The sequence below is a fragment of the Nerophis ophidion genome, linkage group LG03 (genome assembly GCF_033978795.1).
Source record: "Nerophis ophidion isolate RoL-2023_Sa linkage group LG03, RoL_Noph_v1.0, whole genome shotgun sequence".
Classification (NCBI taxonomy): Eukaryota; Metazoa; Chordata; class Actinopteri; order Syngnathiformes; family Syngnathidae; genus Nerophis; species Nerophis ophidion.
Genome location: NC_084613.1, coordinates 31,447,980 through 31,474,742, shown reverse-complemented (window position 1 = coordinate 31,474,742; position 26,763 = coordinate 31,447,980). Strand labels below are relative to the sequence as shown.

Here is a 26,763-nt window from a genome sequence, read left to right as displayed (position 1 = left end):
CACCTGACTTTTAGGTGTACACACACGTCACGTACAGGAAGTTGTCTACACACCTGACTTTTAGGTGTACACAAACGTCACATACAGAAAACTGTCTACACACCTGACTTTTGGGTGTACACATGTCACATACAGAAAGTTGTCTACACACCTGACTTTTAGGTGTACACAAACGTCACATACAGAAAGTTGTCTACACACCTGACTTTCAGGTGTACACAAATGTCACATACAGAAAATTGTCTACACACCTGACTTTTGGGTGTACACATGTCACATACAGAAAGTTGTCTACACTTCTGACTTTTATGTGTACACACACGTCACGTACAGAAAGTTGTCTACAGACCTGACTTTTAGGTGTACACAACTGTCACGTACAGAAAATTGTCTATACACCTGACTTTTAGGTGTACACATGTCACATACAGAAAGTTGTCTACACTCCTAACTTTAAGGTGTACACACACATCACGTACAGAAAGTTGTCTACACACCTGACTTTTAGGTGTACACACACGTCACATATTTATGTACGTTTTTTAAGTTTATATACCTGGAGTACGTGTGTGCACCGCGTGGGACTCTGGCATGCGTGTGTAGCAAAGCCAAGGTTCTGCAGTGAAAAATGACCGCCCAGGACACCTGAATGTGTTTTCCCGCAGCGGCAGGTTCGGGGCGTGTTTCATGCCGGCCCTTTGCAAACAGAGCGACCTGCAAGTGTTTGCAGCTCGTCCTGGTCTCAGACTGTGGAGGTTGGATGTCAGAGGTCATGTGGTGGACACCAAGCTGCTGAAAGGTCTCTTCAGTGCTCAGGTACCCTACTTGTCTGGTATAACGAAGCAGGGCTCGCTACCATCTCTTTTTTATGTTATTGCTGCTGCTTCTCAGATTCCTCACTTCCAGACATTTCCTCATGCGGGTCCGATCGGGGCGTACCGTCCAGCAGAGCGGCAGCTGGGTTTGCTCAGCTGTTTCCTCAAAGAAGGCTGGATCCTCAGCTGGAACGAATACAGTGTCTACGTCCTGGACTACATTAATGAGGTATTAGCATCTCACCCACAACAGGGTCCTTGTTCATTGCTGGTGTTTGGAATGTTGGGCTCCGTTGATCAACTGCAGGGGGTACAGAGGTTTCTACTTTTCAAATGGTCCCGGTGCTTCACCAGTGTCTGGACCGTCAACAATGCCATTTTTAGCAGGAAGGTTAAGAATATCTACTTAGTTTTTCCGTCTGCGGTACTGGCAGACCGTCACGGGGAAGAGAAAGCTGAGCCTGAAGGCAAAGCTCTTAATTTACCAGTCAATTTACGTTCCTACTGTTACTTATGGTCACCAGCTTTGGATCGTGACTGAAAGAGCAAAATCACGAAGAAGTTTGAGTAGAACTTCTTCTCCTTCACATAGAGAGGAGCCAGTTATGTTGACTCAGACATCTATTACCAATGCCTCCTGGCCGCCTCCCTGGTCAGATGTTCCAGGCATTTACAGCCGGAAGGAGGTACCAGGGTAGACCTGGTCATCGAGTGTCACGTCCAGTCAAACATGCTAACATGTCCGTAAGCTCTCTCTCTCTCTGTTGCTGTGTTCAGGTTCTAGTGGGAGCCTTGGAAAGCAGTGGCGACATTGTGTCTTTGTCCTGTTGTGACAATGAGATCTTCATTTTGAAAGGAGACAGAGATTTGATCCGACTCTCAGACAGGCCGGAGGGAGCCGTCAGTGCCCGTAAGTGCGCCATTTGGAGTTCAAACACGGGAGATACTGGTGGGACCTCATCTTTCTTTTGTCTTTCCCCAAGAGTCAGACTTCCCCGTCCGTCTGTCCTCCCCATTGACCCCGCCCAACATCCTACCGCCCACCGGATGTGTGGAGACGGCTCAGCCAATCAGAACCATGGCCATCATCGTGGAGTGTGGGGCTCTGCGGACAAGGCACGGCCAGGAGGGAGAAGAAGACGGGGAGGAAGCAGAGGAGGCACAGGAGATGGATGAGGTGATAATTAAAGAAATCATCAACTCAATTGTGAAGTATATGTACAAACCCCAAAACCAGTAAAGTTGGGACATTGTGTAAATTGTAAATAAAAACAGAATACAATGATTTGTAAATCCATTTCAACCTACCTTATATTCAATTGAATAGATTGCAAAGACAAGATACTTAACGTTCGAACTGGAAAACTTTATTTTTTGCAAATATTAGCTCATTTGGAATTTGATGCAGGCACATGTGGCAAAAAATACAGAGAAATTTGAGGAATTCTCATCAAACACTTATTTGGAAAATCCCACAGGTAAAAAGGCTAATTGTGAACAGGTTTATGCCATGACTGGGTATAAAAGCAGCTTCCATTAAATGCTCAGTCATTCACAAACAAGGATGGGGCGAGGGTCACCACTTCGTGAACAAACGCGTGAGCAAATTGTCAAACAGTTTAAGAAAAATAGGTCTCAACAAGCTATTGCAAGGAATTTAGGGATTTCATTATCCACGGTCCGTAATATCATCAACAATTTCAGAGAATCTGGAGAAATCACTGCACGTAACATTGAATGCCCGTGACCTTGGCAGTACTGCATCAAAAACCGATATTAGTGTGTAAAGGTTATGACCACATGAGCTCAGGAAAACTTCAGAAAACCTCTGTCAGTATCTGTAAGTTAAAAATCTACCATGTTAATTAAGCAAAAGCCATTTATCAACAACACCCAGAAATGTGCCGATTTCGAGCTCATTGAAGATGGGCTGATGCAAAGTGGAAAAGTGTTCTGTGGTCTGACGAGTCCACATTTAAAATTGTTTTTGGAAACTGTGGACGTTGTGTCCTCCGGACCAGAGAGGAAAATAACCATCCGGATTGTTATTGGGGTGTATTAGTGGCCAGGGCATGGGTAACTTACACATCTGCTACATACAGGTTTTGGAGCAACATATGTTGCCATCCAAGCAACGTTCTCATGGACGCCCCTGCTTGTATCAGAAAGATAATGCCAAGCCACATGTTACAACAGCGTGGCTTCACAAAAAAAGTGTGGGTACTAGACTGGCCACTTTCAAAGCTTCAAAAATTAGTTTCCACATTTCCCAAACGTTAATTGAGTGTTGTTAAAAGAAAAGGTGACCATGCCCTTTCCCAACTATTTTGGCACGTGTTGCAGCCATGAAATTTTAAGTTAATTATTTGCAAAAAAAAAATAAAGTTTAGGAGTTTGAACATCAATTATGTTGTGTTTGTAGTGCATTCAATTGAATATGGGTTGAAAAGGATTTGCAAATCATTGTATTCCGTTTATATTTATACCTAACACAAATTCCCAACTCATACGGAAACAGGGTTTTGACTATCTACCTGTATGACGGTATCCATTACATTGTGAATTAGAGTGTAGGATATACGACATACTCGCCTGACAGTCTCCATCCAAACTGACATCGATCCAAACTGACACAATGGATTAGAGTGTAGGAAATATGACGCACTCGTTTGACATTGTCCATCCAAACTGACATTGGTGATTAGAGTTTGGAAATATGACATATTCGCCTGACAGTATCCATTTAAACTCACATTGTGCATTAGAGCAGTGGTTCTCAACCTTTTTTCAGTGATGTACCCCCTGTTAACATTTTCTTAATTCAAGTACCCCCTAATCAGAGCAAAGCATTTTTTGTTGAAAAAATGAGATCAATTGAACTATTTGGAAAAAAAAAAAAAAATGTTTGAAAAATAAACAAGTGATTCAATTATAAATAAAGATTTCTACACATAGAAGTAATCATCAACTTAAAGTGCCCTCTTTGGGGATTGTAATAGAGATCCATCTGGATTCTCGAACTTAATTCAAAACATTTCTTCACACAAAAAAAAAATCTTTAACATCAATATTTATGGAACATGTCCACAAAAAAATCTAGCAGTCAACACTGAATATTGGATTGTAGCATTTCTTTTCACAGTTTATGAATTTACATTCATATTTTGTTGAAGTATTATTCAATAAATATATTTATAAAGGATTTTTGAATCATTGCTATTTTTAGAATATTTAAAAAAAAAAATCTCACGTACCCCTTGGCACACCTTCAAGTACCCCCAGGGGTACGCGTACCCCCATTTGAGAACCAGGGTCCTTGTTCATTGCTGCTAGAGTGTAGGAAATACTATCTCTCTGACAGAGAGTATCCATCTAAACTCACATCGCTGATTAGAGTGTAGGAAATACTATCTACCTGACTGAGCGTATCCATCCAAACTGACATTGTGGATTAGAGTGTAGGAAATGCAATCTACCTGCCTGACAGTATCCATCCAAACTGACATTGTGGATTAGAGTGTAAGAAATACCATGTACTCACCTAAAAGTATCCATCCAAACTGACATTGTGGATTAGAGTGTAGAAAATACTATCTACCTGCCTTACAGTATCCATCTAAATTCACATTATGGATTAGAGTGTAGGAAATGCAATCTACCTGGCTGACAGTATCCATCCAAACTCACATCGTGGATTAGAGTGTAAGAAATACCATGTACCCGCCTGACAGTATCCATCAAAACTCACATTGTGGATTAGAGTGTAAGAAATACCATGTACTCACCTAAAAGTATCCATCCAAACTCACATCGTATTAACACTTAATGCTGTCAGTATTGTATTTATTACACACCAGCTGTTCGATTGTGACATTTATATTAGTTGTAGTTTTCATGACCAAATTTGGAGGTGTTGAAATCCCCATGTAAAATGGCTTATGCTAACAGTAGTGCCTGTCTATGGCAAATCCAATGTCAGTTAGCATCAAGCTAGCACATTTTGGAAGAGTGCAGTAAAATGTGATGTTTCTAAGTAAATGTGCATTCTGTTAGGGTGCCCCCATCCTCAACAGCTGCTCTCGTAGCCGCAGCAGCTCAGTGGCGTCCTGGGACAGTCTCCCTGGAAACGCTTCCGAGCGTTACGGCACGCCCATGGGGCAGGAAGACATGCGGCAGGAACTGGTGGTGAAATCCATGAAAGTCAAGAAGAAGAAGAAGAAGAAGAAGAGAGCACAACAAGGCGAGGAGAAGAATGACACATGCACTGTGAGATGGACAGCCACTGACTGTGCTTCCTTTGTCAGAAAGCAACGGCGGCACTCGCCTGTCTGAGAGCAGCTGCTCGGACTCCATTGTTGTAGTCCAGGATGGCAGCTGCAGTGATGCGGGAAGCGACCGTGCATCTCTCCTAGGGCTGGAACTTCTCAACCAGGACTCTCAAGAGCAGGGTCACCAGCCAGAGGACAGCAATGAAAAGTGTTGCTCGTGCACCCAATCCAGGTTGGTATTTGAACACCAGTGCACCTGTCTCCACTTCCTGTTGACTTCACTGTCCTGGGTCTGACACCACTTTCTCCCAAGTTGCTCAGAGAACCAGCTTGTCCCCCTAACCCCTGATGTGGATCTGCTGCTAGAAAGCACCTTTTCCTACACGCACCGCAGTGTGCAGGATGATGTACCGTACCGACCGCCCATTGAAGACCCGCTCCTGAGCCGCCCAACGGAATCAGAGGTGGGTTGGTGCTAAAAGGTCCTCATAGTCCTGGACCATGGACGCGCTAAAGTTCAGGATTGTTGTTCCACAATACGGCTCTGGACTGGTGGCTGGATGAGCCATCAAGGGATTGAAATCCGGTGGTAATAATGTTGCACGTGCAGGATCAGCGTGCCGCGTCCCCTGACGGTGTGAAAGAGCAGATGTTGGACTCTGTTGGACTCGCGAGCAAAAAGTTGAGCGTGTCTAGCGAGGAAGAAAACGACATATATTGCCAGAGTCTGCCTCCCGCTGGTGGTGCGGTAGAACACGGCAGCTTCCGCACCCAGCAAACTGATGGATTACCACACCAGGAAGTGGATGACACACTTGGACAAAAACCTGACCAGGTGACACCCAGTGGTCTTGTGTCCATGCTCATTTTCTCCTTCATCGAGGTTCACACTCTGCTGACTCTTCTTTCCTTTGTCTTACTAGCTGGCCCAAAGCTGGATGGGATTCTCAGGACCTGGATGTGGAATACTGAGTCTTCATGTGACTGACAGGTGTGTGCGTGTGTGTGAGTGTAAGTGTGAGACTGGAGGTGATGATGTGTGTGTGTTGCAGGTATGTGTGGTGTTTGGACTTCAAAGGTGGACTGTTTTGTAGTCCTCTGCCTGAAAGCAGGAGTCTCAGTTGGCAGCGCTTTGAAGACAATGTCCACCAGGTGGCGCTATCTCCCTCCGGTAAGCTCCCATTGACACTGGTGTTAGCCTCGGTTGATTAGTGTGTGTGTGTGCATGTTAGGTCACCTGCTGTGGAAGGTGGAGCAGAAGACCATGACGGCGTTTGCTTGTGCCAAAGTGTCAGGAAGAGGAAAGCGTCACTGGTACAAGGCGGTGGAGCAAACCTCCTTTGTGGCACTCGGTGATGACTCAGCCTGGGTCATCAGGACCAACGGAGACCTCTATTTGCAGACAGGTAACTTCCTGTAGCTGTAGGTAGGTAACATCCTGTAGCTGATGTGGCGAGGTAACTTCCTGTAGCTGTTACTGACAGGTAACTTCCTGCTACTGCTAAAGACAGGTAACTTCTTGTAGCTGCTGCACACAGATAACTTCCCTTAACTGCTGTAGACAGGTAAAGTCCTGTAGCTGCTGCAGACAGGTAATTTCCTGCGTGCTGCAGACAGGTGACTTTCAGTAGCTGCTGCAAACAGGTAATTTTCTGCATGCTGCAGACAGGTGACTTCCTGTGACTGCAGACAGGTAATGTCCTATAGCTACTGTAGACAGGTGACTTGTGGTGAGAGTGACCGCCCTGTGATCGGTAGGTCGTGAGTTCAAACCCCGGCCGAGTCGAACCAAAAACTATAAAGATGGGACCCACTACCTCCCTGTTTGACACTCAGTATGAAGGGTTGGAATTGGGGGTTAAATCACCAAAAATTAATCCCGGGCGCGGCCACGGCTGCTGCTCATTGCTCCCCTCACCTTATAGGGGGTGATCAAGGATGATGGGTCAAATGCAGAGAATAATTTCACCACATCTAGTATGTGTGAGACAATCATGGGTACATTAACTTTAACTTGCTTTAGCTGCTGCAGACAGGTGACTTCCTGTAGCTGCTGCAGACAGGTAACGTCCTGTGTACTTGCCATAATGCGTGGCTGTGTTAACTGGAATGGGTTCTTCCAGGTCTGAGTCTGGAGCGTCCGTGCGCTCGCTCGGTCAAGGTGGACACGCCGTGCGTCTTCAGTCAGGTGTGCGTAAGAGGGGGCGTGGTCTGGGCCCTGAGTGAACACAACACTTTATACTACAGAGAAGGACTTGATGCTTTCTGCAGCCTGGGAGACGCCTGGAAGTATGACACTGTCAGGTACTATAATAATACTGCATTGCCTTCATATTACTGCTACTGTAATATTGCTGCAATAATACTGTAGTCTTGTCTTAATATTTCTGTAAAACTACTGCAGTACTGATTTTTTCTCTTATTACTACCCGTAGTTGTTAGTAGTAGTGTATTGCTGTCTTGATAGTACTGGTACTGGTTAGTAGTCCATGATGTCTTGTGACCAGTGAGGCTCAGGGGGTGGAGCTTATGTGCGTGGCTCTGGGAGAAGGCGGCATGGCTTGGGCACTGGATGTCAGAGGCAACCTCTGGTTTCGAACCGGCATCTCTTCATCCTCACCCCGCGGACAAGACGACCATTGGTGGCAGGTAATGTGTGCGACTGCGTGTGTGTGTGTGTGTGTGTGTGGGTGGGTGTGTGTGGGTGGGTCTGTGCAGGTGTGTGTGTGGGTGTGGCGTCCAGGTCTAACGAGGCGTCCCCCAGGTCAGCATCTCGGACTACGCGGTGTTCGATCATGGAAGCCTGTTCCAGACCTTGTTGAACGCCACACACAGCGTTGCCACGGTAACCAAGGCCCCGGTGGAGCGGGTGGTGGCGTTCTTGTCTCAGTACTCGCAGCGCCAGCCCTCCCTGGTCAGCGCCAACGCCGGTGGCGTGTGGGTGGCATCGGGACGGAACCAGCTCCACTTGGCCCACAGCGGCCTCGTGGGTCAGTCATGTACAAGTCAAATGATACTACGGTATTACTCCAGTTATACTACAGGACGTAAAGTATTCAACTGACTTTCTTTTTTTTAGGAACCTTCTGGCAGAACCTTGTTCCCAGAGGAACCCTGGCAGCTACCAGGTGGACCTTCATCACGTCTTCCCCAGTGCCACACAAAGAGGGTAACACACGCACGCACAAACGCACGCACACACGCACACACGCACGCATGTAGGGTGACAGACAGGTGTGTGTTCCAGGTGCCTTCCTGTGGTTGGCTCAGAGCAGAAAGGACCTGTTGTGCGTGTGGGACGGGGACGGGGAGCTCCGCCCATCTTCGGTGCCGCTGCCGGCAGAGGTCAGTGGCCTTTGACCCGCCTGTGATGTTGTCACACCATGATTTCCTGTCCCTCTCCTGTCCCGCTCAGGTGGAGCTGGCTCAACTGTCGGCTTGCAGGGATGCCCTGTGGGGACTTGACTCTCAAGGCCGGGTCAGTATTCGGACCCTGTCTCCGTCCTGTCCTACTGGACTCAACTGGACTTCCCTGGACCTCAGTCAGCTGGGTGGGTTCTTCCACAAACTTTATGGTGATGCAACATGAATCATTGCTGACTCATCACCAAGCCCTTTTTTCTACATTATTACATATCTCCACCTATATATATATATATGTATGTATGTGTGTGTGTGTGTGTGTGTGTGTGTGTGTGTGTGTGTATGTATATATGTATATATATACATATATATATATAAGTATATATATGCATATATGTATACATATACTGTATATATATATATGTATACTCATACTCATATATTACATTGTATACTGTAGTGAAGTGAATTATATTTGTATAGCGCTTTTCTCTAGTGACTCAAAGCACTTTACTTTGTGAAACCCAATATGTAAGTGTACTAAATGTATGTATGTATATATATATATATACATGAGTATATACAGTATATCAGTAGTTCTCAAATGGGGGTACGTGTACTCCTTGGGGTACTTGAAGGTATGCCAAGGGGTACGTTAGAGTTTTTAAAAAATATTCTAAAAATAGCAACAATTCAAAAATCATTTGTAAATATATTTATCGAATTATATTTCAACAAAATATGAATATAAGTTCATAAACTGTGAAAAGAAATGCAACAATGCAATATTCAGTGTTGATAGCTAGATTTTTTGTGGATATATTCCATAAATTTTGATGTTAAAGATTTCTTTTTTTTGTGAAGAAATGTTTAGAATTAAGTTCATGAACCAAGATGGATCTCTATTACAATCCCCAAAGAGGGCACTTTAAGTTGATGTTTACTTCTATGTGTAGAAATTTTTATTTATAATTCAATAACTTGTGGGGCAGCACAGTGGCAGAGGGGTTAGTGCGTCTGCCTCACAATACAAAGGTCCTGAGTAGTCCTGGGTTCAATCCCAGGCTCGGGATCTTTCTGTGTGGAGTTTGCATGTTCTCCCCGTGACTGCGTGGGTTCCTTCCGGGTACTCCGGCTTCCCCCCACTTCCAAAATCATGCACCTGGGGATAGGTTGATTGGCAACACTAAATTGGCCCTAATGTGTGAATGTGAATGTTGTCTGTCTATCTGTGTTGGCCCTGCGATGAGGTAGCGACTTGTCCAGGGTATCATATACATCTAGTACATAGATGTATATATGTACTCATATATTACATTATATATAAACTCATATGTGTATACTGTATATATATTCATATATTACAGTTGATATATAGTCGTGGTCAAAAGTTTAAATACACTTGTAAAGAATATAATGTCATGGCTGTCTTGAGTTTCCAGTCATTTCTACAACTCTCATTTTTTTGTGATAGACTGATTGGAGCACATACTTGTTCGTCACAAAAAACATTAATGAAGTTTGTCTCTTTTTTGAATATATTATGGGTCCGCTGAAAATGTGACCAAATCTGCTGGGTCAAAAGTATACATACAGCAATGTTAATATTTTGTTACATGTTCCTTGGCAAGTTTCACTGCAACAAGGTGGTTTTATGGCAAGCTCCTAGTTGAATTTTTGACTACTACTCTTGAAAAAATTGGTGCAGTTCAGCTAAATTTGTATGTTTTTTGACATGGACCTGTTTCTTCAGCATTGTCCACATGTTTTCAATGGGGTTTAAGTCGGGACTTTGGGAAGGTCATTCTAAAACCTTAATTCTAGATTGATTTAGCCATTCTTTTACCACTTTTGACATGTTTTTGGGATCATTGTCCTATTTGAACACCCAACTGCATCCAAGACCCAACCTCCAGGCTGATGATTTTAGGTTGTCCTGAAAAATTTGGAGGTAATCCTCCTTTTTTATTGTCCCATTTACTCGCTGTAAAGCACCTGTTCCATTGGCAGCAAAACAGGCCCAGAGCATAATACTACTGCCACCATGCTTGATGGTAGGTGTGGTGTTCCTGGGATTAAAGGCCTCGCCTTTTCTCCTCCAAACATATTACTGGGTTTTGTGGCCAAACAGCTCAATTTTTTGTTTCATCTGACCACAGAACTTTCCCCCAGAAGGTTTTATCTTTGTCCATGTGATCAGCTGCAAACTTTAGACAAGCTTTAAGGTGTCGATTCTGGAGCAAGGGCTTCCTTCTTGCATGGTAGCCTCTCAGTCCACGGCGATGAAAACACGCTTGATTGTGAACACTGACACTTGTATTCCAGGAGCTTCCAATTTATTGCAGACCTGCTTTTTGGTGGTTCTCGGTTGACTCTTCGATCATCCTGGCCAATTTTCTTTCAGCAGCAGGTGATAGCTTGCGTTTCCTTCCTGATAATGGCAGTGACATAACTGTGCCATGCGTTTCATACTTACGAACAATTGTCTGCACAGTTGCTCTTGGGACCTTAAGCTGCTTTGAAATGGCTCCAAGTGTCTTTCCTGACTTGTTCAAGTCAATGATTCGTGTTTTCAGATCTGTGCTGAGTTCTTTGCCCCATTGTTGCATTTGTAACCGAGTGTAATAACTGCATTTCATGTGCCCTATTTAAATGGACTTAGAGAACTCAACATGTGTCGTCAATCATAATCACTTACATGAAGTTAAGAGCACATGGCATGAAACTAATTTGATTTGATTGTAACGTTTCTTCATCACCAAAATTGAGAATGTATGTTGCCGTATGTTTACTTTTGACCCAGCAGATTTGGTCACATTTTCAGTAGATCCGTAATAAATTTATGAAAGAACCAAACTTCATGAATGTTTTTTGTGACAAACAAGTATGTGCTCCAATCACTCGAAAAAACATAAGAGTTGTAGAAATGATTGGAAACTCAAGACAGTCAAGACATTATGTTCTTCACAAGTGTTTGTAAACTTTTGACCACGACAGTATATACTCATATTTTAATATATATACAGTACAGGCTAAAAGTTTGGACACACCTTCCTATTTCAATGCGTTTTCTTTGTTTTCATGACTATTTACTGTACATTGTAGATTGTCACTGAAGGCATCAAAACTATGACACCTGTGAAGTGAAAAACAGGCCAAGTTTTGATGCCACTCTTGAAGCTCATCGACAGAATGCCAAGAGTGTGTGAAAAAGTATTAAGAGCAAAGAGTGGCTATTTGGAAGAAACTAGAATATAAAACATGTTTTCAGTTATTTCACCTTTTTTTGTTAAGTACATAACACCACAGGTGTCCATTCATAGTTTTGATGCCTTCAATGACAATCTGTAATGTAAATAGTCATGAAAATAAAGAAAACACATTGAATGAGGACAAGGTGTGTCCAAACTTTTGACCTGTATTGTATATATTCATACACTATATTGCTAAAAGTATTTGGCCACCCATCCATATGATCAGAATCAGGTGTCCTAATCACTTGGCGCGGCCATAGGTGTATAAAATCGCTCAGTGAATTCCAGCGTGGAACTGTCATCGGATGCCACCTGTGCAACAAATCCAGTCGTGAAATTTCCTCGCTCCTAAATATTCCAAAGTCAACTGTCGGCTTTATTGTAAGAAAATGGAAGAGTTTGGGAACAACAACAACTCAGCCACAAAGTGGCAGGCCACGTAAAGGGACAGAGAAGGGTCAGCGGATGCTGAAGCGCATAGTGCAAAGACGTCACCGACTTTCTGCACAGTCAGTTGCTACAGTGCTCCAAACTTCATGTGACTTTCCAATTAGCCCACGTACAGTACACATAGAGTTTCATGGAATGGGTTTCCATGGCTGAACAACTGCATCTGAGCCATACATCACCAAGTCCAATGCAAAGCGTCGGATGCAGTGGTGTAAAGCACATCACCACTGGACTCAAGAGCAGTGGAGATGCGTTCTCTGGAGTGATGAATCACTCTTTTCCATCTGGCAATCTGGAGTCTGGGTTTGGAGGTTGCCAGGAGAATGATACGTTTCAAACTGCATTGTGTGAAATTAGGTGGAGGAGGAATTGTGGACTGCATTGTGCTGAGTGTGAAATTTTGTAGGGGAGGATTCATGGTGTGGGATTGTTTTTCAGGAGTTGGGCTTGGCCCCTTAGTTCTCCTGATAGGAACTTTGAATGTTCCAGGATACCAAAACATTATGGACAATTCTATGCTCCCAACCTTGTGGGAACTGTTTGGACCGGTCCCCTTCCTCTTCCAACATGACTGTGCACCAGTGCATAAAGCAAGGTCCGTAAAGACATGGATGACAGAATCGTGCAGGCTAATTGGGAACAGGTGGGTCCCATGATTGGGTTTAAAAGCAGCTTCCATGAAATGCTAAGTAATTCACAAACAAGGATGGGGCGAGGGTCACCAATTTTGTAAGCAAATTGTCGAACAGTTTTAGAACAACATTTCTAAACGAGCTATTGTAAGGAATTTAGGGATTTTACCATCTACAGTAGGTAAAGTCATCAAAAGGTTCAGAGAATCTGGAGAAATCACTGCACGTAAGCGATGATATAACGGATCATTGATCCCTCAGGCGGTACTGCATCAAAAACAGACATCAGTGTGTAAAGGATATCACCACATGGGCTCAGGAACACTACATAAAACCACTGTCAGTAATTACAGTTGGTTGCTATATCTGTAAGTGCAAGTTAAAACTCTGCTATGCAAAGCAAAACCCATTTATCAACGCCTACTCAGTGACCTAGTGGGTAGAGTGTCCGCCCTGAGATCGGTAGGTCGTGAGTTCAAACCCCGGCTGAGTCGTGCCAAAGACTATAAAAATGGGACCCATTACCTGCCTGCTTGACTCTCAGCATTAAGGGTTGGAATTGGGGGTTGAATCACCAAAAATTATTCCCGGGCGCGGCACCGCTACTGCCCACTGCTCCCCTCACCTCCCAGGGGGTGATCAAGGGTGATGGGTCAAATGCAGAGAATAATTTCTCCACACCTAGTGTGTGTGTGACAATCATTGGTACATTAACTTTTTTTAACTTTAACACCAAGGAACGCCGCTGGCTGTGCTGGGCCCGAGCTCATCTATGATGGACTGATGCAAAGTGTAAAAGTGTAAAATCATCAGACCTAAGGTTGGGTCTTGGGCACAGTTTGGTGTTCCAACAGGACAATGACCCCAAACACACGTCAAAAGTGGTAGAGAAATGGCTAAATTGGGTTAGAATTAAGGTTTTGGAATGACCTTCCCAAAGTTCTGACTTAAACCCCATTGAAAATATGTAGACTATGCTGAAGAAACAAGTCCATTTCAGAAAACCAACAAATTTAGCTGAACTGCAACAATTTTGTCAAGAGGAGTGGTCAAAAATTCAACCAGAAGCTTGCCAGAAACTTGTGGATAGCTACCAAAAACGCCTTATTGCAGTGAAACTTGTCAAGGGACATGTAACCAAATATTAACATTGCTGTATGTATACGTTTGACCCAGCAGATTTGGTCACATTTTTAGTAGACCCATAATAAATTCATAAAAGAACCAAACTTTACGAATGTTTTTTGTGACCAACAAGTATGTGCTCCAGTCACTCTATCACAAAAAAATAAGAGTTGTAGAAATTATTGGAAACTCAAGACAGCCATGACATTATGTTCTTTACAAGTCTTATGTAAACTTTTGACCACAACTGTATATAGATATGTATACACACACACACAGACACACACACGCACACACACACACAGACGCACACACAAACACACACGCTGGTTATCATTTAGAATGGGGACCAAGTTTTTGATCATCACTTGTGGGGACCACCCTTTCTACAGGTTGTGGAGGCATAAAACAAATTAGGTAAAATGGCCACTGCCCAGTTAGCTCATAAACGTCTTTAAATGTCTGGATCGATGAAGCAATGTGCTGATCATTCTTACCGGGGAACCTGGGGAAAAAGAGTTAATATGGTTCATGGGGACAGAATTTAAATGATTTTGCATAATTCACACAAATTTGTACGTGACTACTGAGGACCATTTGAAAAAAAATAAAAAGTTCAAATTAAATATGACATATTCATCAGAATACAGCACTACAGCTGTCCTCTTATAGGAAGTTTCGCCACTAAATTTTTAAAACAAATTGATTGATTGATTGATTGATTGATACTTTTATTAGTAGATTGCACAGTTCAGTACATATTCCGTACAATTGACCACTAAATGGTAACACCCAAATAAGTTTTTCAACTTGTTTAAGTCGGGGTCCACGTTAATCAATTCATGGTACAAATATATACTATCAACATAATACAGTCATCACACAAGTTAATCATCATAGTATGTACATTGAATTATTTACATTATTTACAATCCGGGGGGTGGGATGAGGAGCTTTGGTTAATATCAGAATTTCAGTCATCAACAATTGCATCAACAGAGAAATGTAGACATTGAAAGTGTAGGTCTTATTTAGTAGGATATGTACAGCCAGCGGAGAACATGGTGAGTTCAGATAGCATAAGAACAAGTATATACATTAGAAGTACATTTGAGTTGTTTATAATCCGGGGAGATGGGATGTGAATGGAGGAGGGTATTAGTAAAGTGTTGAAGTTGCCTGGAGGTGTTGTTTTAGAGCGGTTTTGAAGGAATATAGAGATGCACTTACTTTTATACCTGTTGGGAGTGTATTCCACATTGATGTGGCATAGAAAGACAATGAGTTAAGACCTTTGTTAGATCGGAATCTGGGTTTAACGTGGTTTGTGGAGCTCCCCCTGGTGTTGTGGTTATGGTGGTCATTTACGTTAAGGAAGTAGTTTGACATGTACTTCGGTATCAAGGAGGTGTAGCGGATTTTATAGACTAGGCTCAGTGCAAGTTGTTTTACTCTGTCCTCCACCCTGAGCCAGCCCACTTTGGAGAAGTGGGTTGGATTGAGGTGTGATCTGGGGTGGAGGTCTAAAAGTAACCGGACTAGCTTATTCTGGGATGTTTGGAGTCTAGATTTGAGGGGTTTGGAGGTGCTGGGGTACCAGGAGCTGCAAGCGTAATCAAAGAAGGGTTGAATGAGAGTTCCCGCTAGAATCCTCAAGGTGCTTTTGTTGACCAGAGAGGAGATTCTGTAGAGGAATCTCGTTCTTTGGTTGACCTTTTTGATCACTCTGGTTGCCATTTTATCACAGGAAAGATTAGCCTCTAGAATGGAACCTAGGTAGGTGATCTCATCCTTCTTGGTGATAACAATGACACCCACTTTTATAGTGAAGTCACTGACCTTCTTAAGTTTGATATGGGACCCAAATAGGATGGATTCCGTTTTACCTAAGTGTATGGATAGCTTGTTGTCAGCGAGCCAGGTGCAAATATTGAGGAGTTCAGCACTGAGGATTTGTTCCACCTGTGACTTGTCCTTGCCGGATACCAGCAAATGCATGATGATGCAGATGCAAATCCTGCATCTTCTGTGACATTACTGAAAACTGCTATTTAGCAGTAATGAAGTTGTCTGCAACTTCAACTACAATATATAGAAGGATGGAAAATTCTGAATGCGAATCATACTTTAAGGTAATAATGTTTTATAATCCTGCTGTAAGAAAATTTAACCCTAAGGAACACAAAACCAGATTTTGTTCTTGGAAAAATATATAACTTTTATCTAAGGATGGATACCATACAGAATCACAATACTATTAATGCCAGGATAACAAATTTTTCACTTTTCAAGATAATTAATTTTTCCTTTTACCAATGTTTGAAACATGTAAACAAAGTAACTCAAATTTCCCTGTTGTGGGATCAATAAAGAATTATCTTATCTTACCTTAAACCACAGAAATAAAATAAAAACTCATTTAAACTTTTATTTTTAACAACATTGAACATAAAGAACATAAAAAACTGCTGATTATCTTATAATCTACTATTTTACCTGCGATCTCCGTTTGTAGGCCGTAATGGAGAGCTTCCGGTTCGGCCCTCAAACATTTTAAACAGTCACTCTTTGCTGGTATAATACCAGAAGAGATGAATCGCTTCATGTGCTTCTCGACAGCCTTCACCTCTTTCTCTTCCCAGGGTGTTCTTTTCTGGGCAGCTTTACCTGCAAGTGACCATACAAAATATGTGTATGAAAATAAAAGAAATAAAATTAAAAAATTAAGTTATACATTTGTTTCCTATTATGTCCCTAACCCACAGAGAATAATGCATACATTTGCATTATTTGTGAGAAAACAAAAACTGTTCAAACTTGACAAAAAAAAAAGTTTATACAGTTTACCTTTTGGAAGAGTTTCTCACTGCACGATCTCCTGAGGATACCTACGTCAGAAAAAATTCTAAATAACAGAATATTAAGACATATATTGTCATTAAAAGTACTGGGAATACTGTCAAATAAATTAAATAATCCACAAAAATGAGTATTGTCATTACATACCATTTTCAAGAAATTAACAGTTTTTGTCCTCTTCGGTTTCCACAACATTATCAGTATTTATTGCCACCTTTCCCAACTTCTTTGTCACGTGTTGCTGGCAGACAATTCTAAAGTTAATGATTATTTGCAAAAAAAAATGGTTTCAGTTTGAACATCAAATATGTTGTTTTTGTAGCATATTCAATTGAATATGGGTTGAAAATGATTTGCAAATCATTGTATTCCGTTTATATTTACATCTAACACAATTTCCCAACTCATATGGAAACAAGGTTTGTATATATATATGTATATATTATATATACACATATACAGTATAATACATATATAAAATGGATGGATGGATGGATGGATTTTTTTGGCTTAACTTGGTTATGAACAAATTGTTCTGTACAAATGATAGGCAATAACATCCATTTATGGGAAAGATGTGCTTATCTTTTGGTTCATACAGCTTATTTTCGTATCCCATTAGCCGACGTCTCATGCAGACAAACCACCTTCGTTATGGGGACCAGGTGGAAGTGATTAACTATACACGGAAGAAGTGTGAGCAGAGCAGCGAGTGTAATACCAGCTAAAGCCCGATGATGGGGCTGCTGTGCAAATGTCTCACACTCAAACTAACCAGTCAACATGTTTTATGAGCCATAGCTTAAAAATCACCTAGGCATCTAAAGAATGGATCTGACTATCATTTTAAAAGGTTTCCCTTTAGGTTTTTTTGTCCCCATACTGTAAGAAGTCCCCTAACAGTGACTGTGTAAACAGAGTGATGTCCCCATTAAGTAAGCATTGCCAGAGCACACACACATGCACACACACACACACAAACACACTCACCTGTTTGTCTGTGTTGCAGTGACAGCTGAGTGTTGCATAAGTTGTGTGTAAAGTAGACGTCGGGTGTGTGTGTGGGGGGGGGAGGGGTGTGCGTGTGTGCGTGTGCGTGTGTGCGTGTGTGTGTGTGTGTGCGTGTGTGTGTGTGTGTGTGTGTGTGTGTGTGTGTGTGTGTGTGTGTGTGTGTGTGTGTGTGTGTGTGTGCGTGCGTGTGTGTGTGTGTGTAAGGTCTGCAGACGAGAAGGTCAGGTCTGTTTTTAGTGGTTCTTCTTGGTACCATGGAGCACATGACTGGTCACGTCCTTTTTGTCCCACTTTGACATGTCAGCAATATCAACAAGTCCTTCACCTCTAATACTTGTTAGATCTTCTCTGCAAACACTTATGTGCTAACATTAGCTAACATGTCTGATACATGCTCATATTAGCTAAGACTTGTTATGTGCTAACGTTGGCTAACGTGTCGGTTACAAGCTCATATTTAGCTAACGCTTGTTATGTTCTAAAATTAGCTAATATGTCTGTTACACGCTTAGTTAACACTTGTTATGTGCTAACATAAGCTACATGCTCATATTAGGTAACACTTGTTACATGCTAACATTACCTAATGTGTATGTTTCAAGCTCATATTAGCTAACACTTTTTACATGCTAACATTAGCTAATGTGTCGGTTACAAGCTCATAATAGCTAACGCTTGTTATGTTCTAAAATTAGCTAATATGTCTGTTACATGCTTAGTTAACACTTGTTATGTGCTAACATAAGCTACATGCTCATATTAGGTAACACTTGTTACATGCTAACATTACCTAATGTGTATGTTACAAGCTCATATTAGCTAACACTTTTTACATGCTAACATTAGCTAATGTGTCGGTTACAAGCTCATAATAGCTAACGCTTGTTATGTTCTAAAATTAGCTAATATGTCTGTTACATGCTTAGTTAACACTTGTTATGTGCTAACATAAGCTACATGCTCATATTAGGTAACACTTGTTACATGCTAACATTACCTAATGTGTATGTTACAAGCTCATATTAGCTAACACTTTTTACATGCTAACATTAGCTAATGTGTCGGTTACAAGCTCATAATAGCTAACGCTTGTTATGTTCTAAAATTAGCTAATATGTCTGTTACATGCTTAGTTAACACTTGTTATGTGCTAACATAAGCTACATGCTCATATTAGGTAACACTTGTTACATGCTAACATTAGCTAATGTGTATGTTACAAGCTCATATTAACTAACACTTTTTACATGCTAACATGAGCTAACGTGTCTGTTTCATGCTCATATTGGCCAACACTTTTTACGTGCTAACATTAACTGATGTGTCTGCTACATCAGGGGTCGGCAACCCGCGGCTCTTTACCGCCGCCCTAGTGGTTCTCTGGAGCTTTTTCAAAAATATATGAAAAATGAAAATGATGAGGGGAAAAAAACTATTTTTTGTTTTAATTTGGTTTCTGTAGGAAGACAAACATGACACAAACCTCCCTAATTGCTATAAAGCACACTGTTTATATTTAACATGCTTCACTGATTTTGAGTATTTGGCGAGCGCCGTTTTGTCCTACTAATTTTGGCGGTCCTTGAACTCACCGTAGTTTGTTTACATGTATAACTTTCTCCGACTTTCTAAGACGTGATTTATGCCATTTCTTTTTCTGTCTCATTTTGTCCACCAAACTTATAAACGTAAAATGTGAGTTTTGTTGATGTTATTGACTTGTGTGGAGTGTGCTAATCAGGCATATTTGGTCACTGCATGACTGTAAGCTAATCGATTCTAACATGCTATTTAGGCAAGCTATATGTACATATTGCATTACTATGCCTCATTTGTAGCTATTTTTGAGCTCATTTAGTTTCCTTTAAGTCGTCATTATTGAATTTAAATCTCATGACACACTATCTGTATGTAATATGGCTTTTAATTTTTTGCGGCTCCAGACAGATTTGTTTTTGCATTTTGGGTCCAATATGGCTCTTTCAACATTTTGGGTTGCCGACCCCTGTGCTACATGCTTATATTAGCAAACACCTGTTATGTGCTAACATTAGCCGACATGTCTGTTACAAGCTCATATTAGCTAACTTTTGTTATGTGCTAACATGAGCTAATGTTTCTGTTACATGCTCATATTAGCTAACACTTGTTACGTGCTAACAGTAGCTAATGTGTCTGTTACATGCTCATATTAGCTAACACTTATTACTTGTTAACATTAGCTAATGTGTCTGTTCCATGCTCGTATTAGCTAACACTTGTTATACTTTAATACAACTATATATACTTCAATACAACTATAGATATTTCAATATAACTATAGATACTTTAATACACCTAAAGAAACGTAGTTCAATACAACTATAGCTACTTCAATACAAATATAGATACTTCAATACAACTATAGATACTTCCATGCAACTACTGATACTTCAATACAACTAGAAATAATTCTGAAATGTGTACAGTGCCAACATGACAGTCGTGGTTAATGACACTGTGGAGTCGTGGGTCAGTCCTCCACTCACGTCCAGGTCCTGTATGTGTGAGACAGGAAGTGTTCGTTTGGTCAGCCTGAGCTGTGGAAGTCAGAACGTTTGGGCCCTGGACAGTCGGGGACTGGTCTACTTTAGAGTTGGAACACAACCACTCAACCCGAACATGATGCTACCTGCTTGGATCCACATCCAGCCACCTGTCCAGGTAGGACATTGTCTAAAACCACAACCACCTGTCAAGGTAGGACATTGTCTAAAACCACACATTCATAACCACGTGTCCAGGTAGGACATTGTCTATAACCACAAACCACAACCACCTGTCAAGGTAGCACATTGTCTAAAACCACACATTCATAACCACGTGTCCAGGTAGGACATTGTCTAAAACCACACATCCGTAACTAAAACCACAACTCCACAACCACTTGTCCAGGTAACACGTATCGAGAAATACCTTTCCAGGTATTAATTATCTCGAGGTACCTTTCCAGGTAATAAATGCAAATGCCTGTCCAAGTACTACACATCCAGGAGTACCTGTTCAAGTAACTTTTATCGAGAAATGCCTGTGTAGGTAACTTAAATCTAGTAATACTTGCTTAGATCCACATCCAGCCACCTGTCCAGGTAGGACATTGTCTAAAACCACACATCCACAACCACCTGTCCAGGTAAGACATTGTCAAAAACCACAACTCCACAACCACCTGTTCAGGTAACACATATCTAGAAATACCTTTCCAGTTATCAATTATCTAGAGGTACCTGTCCAGGTAATACATACAAAACCTGTCCGAGTAATACACATCCAGAAGTACCTGTTCAAGTAACTTTTATCTAGAAGTGCCTGTCCTGGTAACTTTTATCTAGAAGTGCCTGTCCTGGTAACTTAAATCTAGGAATACTTGCTTGAATCCACATCCAGCCACCTGTCCGAGTTGGACATTGTCTAAAACCACACATCCACAACTACCTGTCTAGGTAGGGCATTGTCTAAAACCACACATCCACAGCCACCTGTCCAGGCAGTACATTGTCTAAAACCACACATCCACAACCACCTGTCCAGGTAGGACATTGTGTAAATCCACAACCACAAATCCAGGTAGGACATGGTCTAAAACCACACATCCACAACCACCTGTCCGGGTAGGACATTGTCTAAAACCACAACCCCACAACCACCTGTCCAGGTAACACATATCTAGAAATACCTTTCCAGGTATCTATCATCTAGAGATACCTATCCAGGTAATACATAGAAATGCCTGTCCGAGTAATACACATCTAGAAGTACATGTCCAGGTAACACTTATCTAGAAATACCTGTCCAGGTAACACCTCTTTAGAAGTACCGATCCAGGTAACTCTTATCTAGAAAAACTTCTCGAGATAACACCTATCTAGAAATACTTGTCCAGGTAACACATATCCAGAAACATCTCTCTAGGAGTACCTGTCCAGGTAACACCTCTCTAGGAATATCTGTACAGGTAACACTTGTCTTGAAGTACCTGTCCAGGTAACATCTATCTAGAAGTACTTGTCCAGCTAACACCTCTCTAGCGGTATCTTCCCAGGTTACACCTGTCTAGAAGTACCTGTCCAGGTATCACCGGTCTAGAAATACCTGTCCAGGTATCACTACCTGTCTACAAGTACCTGTCCAGTTAACAATAACCTTATGTTCCTGCAGCCTATCGGAGTACAACTAATTAGTATTCAGACGAGTCCAAATGATGGTCTTCTGTGGGCACTGGACAACAGAGGCGGAGTGTTCGTCAGGACGGGACTGAGTGAAGACATGCCTGTTGGGACAGATTGGGACCTGGTTCAAGGTCTGCCTCAACGTGTCTTCACCCCAGCTTTGTGTCTAGGTGTCCTCAGACATCTCTGTCCGTCTTTCAGGTCTGACCGTCAGTCAGCTGCTTCTCAGTTCTCGCACAGTTTGGGTTCGATGTGCCAACGGAGACCTGGCTCGACGTTACGGTGTCTCGGACAGAAATCCGGCCGGAGACTACTGGAAGAAGATCCCGGGACAGGCCAACTACCTAACTGGTGAGACACATCCACAGGTCTTCTTATTGGCATCACTCACCCGCCCAGCTAACTAGGACTCTTCCTTCCTGTCCTTCAGTCACTGCAGATGATGACTTGTGGGCGCTCACTGCCAACGGCGGGTTGGCCCGTCGCATGACAAAGCTCCTCCCACAAACACAGCGTAGAGCCGCCCCTTCTGGGATCAACCTCGGCGATGATGACGATGACGAGTGGGAGCTCCTCTGATTTCAAAGTTTCCACATCGTGCACTTTACCGCTTCTCAGTTGTCAATCATTCACAGCACGTCCACTATTCTCAGTGAGCTGGAGCCTAACCCAGCTAGCTTTTCCATCCCTAAGTCTAACCTCATCCTACTAAATGGGGCGAGCTGGAGCCTATCCCAGCTAGTTTTTCTGCTCTGAGTCTAACCTCGTCTTACTAGGTGGGGCAAGCTGGAGCCTATCCCAGCTCGCTTTCCTTCCCTAAGTCTAACCTCGTCTTACGAGGTTGGGCAAACTGGAACCTATCCCAGCTAGCTTTCCTTCCCTAAGTCTAACCTCGTCTTACGACGCTGGGCAAACTGGAACCTATCCCAACTAGCTTTCCTGTCCATACCTAACATTTTTCTATGAGCTTATCCGGATCTCTTCCAGTGAGCTGGTGCCTATCCCAGCCTAACTTTGGGCAAAAGTGACCAACCCACATTTGCACTAGTGGCACTGGTATTACTAGCACTGGTACTGGTGGTACTGCTATTAGCACTGGTGGTACTGGGATATTTAAGGGATTGTCAAAAGTTGACCAGTGGGAAGTTGTGATCAAAAAACAGAAGATAAGCCTTGGTGTTGAAAGAAGTCGAAAGAAAAGTTGTGTTCTGCTGTTCTGCTTTGGTTCATGGACTTGACTTTGTCTAGTCTACTTTTTTGGGTGGGTAGATCTGAGCCTGAACAAAACCAGTAGACCTGGACCAGCGGCAGACTGTCCTGATGAGCTCCGGTGGACTTGGAGTTGGGTGGGTTCTGTTGGTCCTGCAAACATTGTTTGCTTGAGGAACTCCTGGACAGGACTGGAGCAGACCTGAATGGACTCTTAGAACTAGCTGCACTTTACTGGACTCTGGCCTTTCGGTGTACTGGGTCCACACCTGATATGTGAGTGGGTTTGATATTTATTAAAACACAGAAGCTGTTTATGAATAATGTCTTTTATTACACAAGAAAGAAAAGGTCCTAAGAAGTCAGCAATAATCATCATGTCTCACTTGGTTTCCCCGGCAAGGGAATGTCCGGTCCCCCCTGGCCGTGTGGCTGCAGGAAAGCCGGCAAGTGGGGGATTTGACCTGGAACACAACGGGCTAAAGTCCTAAGAGCCTGGAGCAGCAATGGGGGCGGCGCCTGACCGCTCAGCCAGCTGAACACGTCCTTTCCCAGGATTCTCTGCCAGCGCTGCTGTTCGTCCCGCAATCGGCACACCGGCTCCGACACAAAGAGCAGAAGCAGGTCGAGGCAGTGCCGCGCATCACCGCGGTCTCTGCCGTGCACGCCAGCTAGTCTAAACAGCGCAGCGTCCAGACTGTGCGGTTGCGCGCCATGCACAAGTAACGGCAGCAGACAGTCGCCGCGTGACAGTTCTACCGCTAGCTGCACCGCAGTCTTTCCCGCGTCGGCCCCGTGCGCGCAGCCGGCGCAGCTGTTGACGTATTCCCGCCGCCAGTCTTCTGGCGCGAAGTCCCGCACGGTATCCAATATCAGGCCGAGGATGGCGCGGCGGTTGTAGCGCACAGCGACGTGCAGGTGTGCTGACCCGCTGCTGCGGCACACACTGCAGCGTGGCGTACGGAGCGCGTTCACAGAGAAGCTGGCAAGTAGGAAGCGAGCGTAATCACGATGGTCGTGCACCAGCGCGTACATCAGCGCGTCAGAGGGCGAGACGGAGCGGGGACGGCCGTCCTCCCAGAAGAAGACTTCCATACTGCGCATGTCCTCCAGCAGCCACACGGGAAGCTGCTCCCGCACCGCGCAGTAGAAGGCGAAGGCGGTGCGCTCGCAATGCCGCTGGGAGGGCGAGGAGGAGGACGTTGTTTCCGGCGGAGAAGACCGCAGCCACGGCATGACGGCCCTCCTGTGAAAGACTTCCCACTAAGCTCTGGAACATTTATAGACTGTCCAAAGCCCTCCCGCCCGTCCATGTGTGGATGTTTGTTGGGCGTCGAGGCCAGTCCTGCATTGCCCACATAGCACACCTTGTCACATGACTGGTTATTGACGTGTGATTGGACCATACAGACCTGATGCGCGCACACACACACACACACACACACACACACACACAGAATAAATGTGTGTTAAAATGAGATATTTGTGAAAAATATGTAATAGTGATCCACTGATCAACTTACTCAATCCACCTTAACTGCACTTTAACTGTGAACTCTTTCAGTCTACAGTAACTGCTCGTCCACTGCAATTTCACTGCCATATATCTCCGTGAATTTGCCTAAAGTTTTGTTGTCTTTCAAATGCAATGACGATAAAGCACCTATCCTATAAGTTGTACTTCACAAAAATCATGTCAAATGTGTTGAACAGTATGAGCTGAGTCTAAAACACGCAACTTTCATTTTAATTCGGCGTGTTTTTGCTGCGCTTTTAAAAATTAAGTAGCCGTCTGTTTTGTACTACCGGTTGGCCGCCAGGCTTGGCTAGCAAAAGTTAGCGTTTCGCTACCCCAGGCGTTGGCAACCCGAAAGAGCCACATTGGACCAAAAATACAAAAACAAATCTGTCTGGAGCCGCAAAAAATTAAAAGCCATATTACATACAGATAGTGTGTCATGAGATTTGAATGGAATAATGAGGACTTAAAGGAAACTAAATGAGCTCAAATATAGCTACAAATGAGGCATAGTAATGCAATATGTACATATAGCTAGCCTGAATAGCATGTTAAGAACCGATTAGCTTACAGTAATGCAGTGACCAAATATGTCTGATTAGCACACTCCACACAAATCAATAACATCAACAAAACTCACCTTTTAAGTTTATAAGTTTGTTGGACAAAATGAGACAGAAAAAGAAATGGCATAAATCACGTCTTAGAAAGTCGGAGAAAGTTATACATGTAAACCAGGGGTCTCAAACTCAATTTGCCTGGGGGCCACTGGATGCAGAAACTGGGTGAGGCTGGGCCGCAAGAAGAGATTTCTTAAAAAAATCTAACATGCACTTTTTAATGAATTCACCTTCTATGAATGGCTTTCCCGCCCTAGCAACATACTTGCCAACCCTCACGATTTTTCCGGGATACTCGTGAATTTCAGTGCACCTCCCGACAATCTACCGGTGCAACCATTTTCCTGAATTTGTCCCAATTTTCACCCGGCCGACATTATTAAGGGCTGCTGTGACTGCACTGCCTTTAACGTCCTCTACAACAGTGGTTCTCAACCTTTTTTCAGTGATGTACCCCCGTGAAATTTTTTTTCATTCAAGTACCCCCTAATCAGAGCAAAGCAGTTTTGTTGGAAAAAAAAAGAGATAAAGAAGTAAAATACAGCACTATGTCATCAGTTTCTGATTTATTAAATTGTATAACAGTGCAAAAAATTGCTCATTTGTAATGTTCTTTTCTGAATTATTTGGAAAAAAGATACAAAATACCTAAAAACGTGTTGAAAAATAAACAAGTGATTTAATAATAAATTAAGATTTCTACACATAGAATTGTAATAAAGATCCATCTGGATTCATGAACTTAATTCTAAACATTTCTTCACCAAAAAATAAATCTTTAACATCATTATTTATGGAACATATCCATGAAAAGTCTAGCTGTCAACACTGAATGTTGGATTGTTGTATTATTTTTTCACAGTTTATGAACTTACATTCATATTTCATGGAAGTTTTATCTAATAATATATTTATAAAGGATTTATGAATTGCTGCTATTTTTTATAATAATTGTATAATAAATCTCACTTGCCCCTTGGCATACCTTCAAGCACCTCCAGGGGTTCGCGCATCACCTAGAAGAGGACTACTGCTCTACTACATGTCATCGCGCACACTTCTACATCACACAACCAATGTGCCTGCTCTGTAACATGTTGTATGAGACTTGTGCAGAACTACATCAGGGGCTGCAAGACGTACTTGTTCAACAGCCATACGGGTCACACTGAGGGTGGCCGTATAAACAACTTTAACACTGTTACTAATATGCGCCCAACTGTGAATCCACACCAAACAAGAATGACAAACGCTTTTTGGGAGACTTTCCGCACCCTAACACAACTTAAACACAAGAGAACAAATACCCAGAAAACCTTTTCAGCCTTGACTCTCCCTGGCTACAATATACAACACCTCAACCGACGCAAGTAGAGACGGTGAGGGGGTGGGGGTTTGGTGGTAGCGGGGGTGTGTATATTGTAGCCCGG

The 26,763-nt window shown here is 42.8% G+C and overlaps 2 protein-coding genes and 1 long non-coding RNA gene across 4 annotated transcripts in view; 1 reads left to right on the top strand and 2 right to left on the bottom strand.

Moving 5' to 3' along the window:
• tecpr2 (tectonin beta-propeller repeat containing 2) overlaps positions 1–23,518 on the top strand; it is a 34,315-nt gene extending 10,797 nt beyond the window's left edge. For both annotated transcript variants that reach the window (XM_061894858.1, XM_061894859.1), the window contains 21 exons: positions 666–816; positions 892–1,044; positions 1,593–1,725; positions 1,799–1,992; positions 4,869–5,055; positions 5,120–5,315; positions 5,397–5,547; positions 5,694–5,918; positions 6,007–6,074; positions 6,136–6,254; positions 6,316–6,489; positions 7,207–7,387; positions 7,591–7,732; positions 7,848–8,073; positions 8,163–8,252; positions 8,331–8,428; positions 8,499–8,634; positions 20,332–20,480; positions 21,975–22,116; positions 22,187–22,336; positions 22,416–23,518. In XM_061894858.1, coding sequence (XP_061750842.1) covers positions 666–816; positions 892–1,044; positions 1,593–1,725; positions 1,799–1,992; positions 4,869–5,055; positions 5,120–5,315; positions 5,397–5,547; positions 5,694–5,918; positions 6,007–6,074; positions 6,136–6,254; positions 6,316–6,489; positions 7,207–7,387; positions 7,591–7,732; positions 7,848–8,073; positions 8,163–8,252; positions 8,331–8,428; positions 8,499–8,634; positions 20,332–20,480; positions 21,975–22,116; positions 22,187–22,336; positions 22,416–22,564 — 3,214 coding nt within the window. In that variant the 3' untranslated portion in view covers positions 22,565–23,518. The remainder of the gene's footprint in view (positions 1–665; positions 817–891; positions 1,045–1,592; positions 1,726–1,798; positions 1,993–4,868; positions 5,056–5,119; positions 5,316–5,396; positions 5,548–5,693; positions 5,919–6,006; positions 6,075–6,135; positions 6,255–6,315; positions 6,490–7,206; positions 7,388–7,590; positions 7,733–7,847; positions 8,074–8,162; positions 8,253–8,330; positions 8,429–8,498; positions 8,635–20,331; positions 20,481–21,974; positions 22,117–22,186; positions 22,337–22,415) is intronic.
• On the bottom strand, positions 14,453–22,736 carry LOC133549501 (uncharacterized). Its single transcript, XR_009806094.1, has 3 exons — positions 16,914–22,736; positions 16,755–16,812; positions 14,453–16,574 (listed from the first exon to the last, which is right to left on the bottom strand). It is a non-coding gene; the product is annotated as an uncharacterized LOC133549501 (long non-coding RNA).
• Positions 23,508–24,462, bottom strand: ankrd9 (ankyrin repeat domain 9). Its single transcript, XM_061894939.1, has one exon. It carries the CDS (start codon positions 24,428–24,430, stop codon positions 23,570–23,572), a length of 861 nt encoding a protein of 286 aa, XP_061750923.1. The 5' UTR covers positions 24,431–24,462; the 3' UTR covers positions 23,508–23,569.
• Between the last annotated feature and the right edge of the window lie 2,301 nt (positions 24,463–26,763).

Coding starts and splice junctions, on each gene's coding strand:
- ankrd9 (XM_061894939.1), bottom strand. CDS start 24,430: ATGCCGTGGCTGCGGTCTTCTCCGCCGGAAACAACGTCCTCCTCCTCG.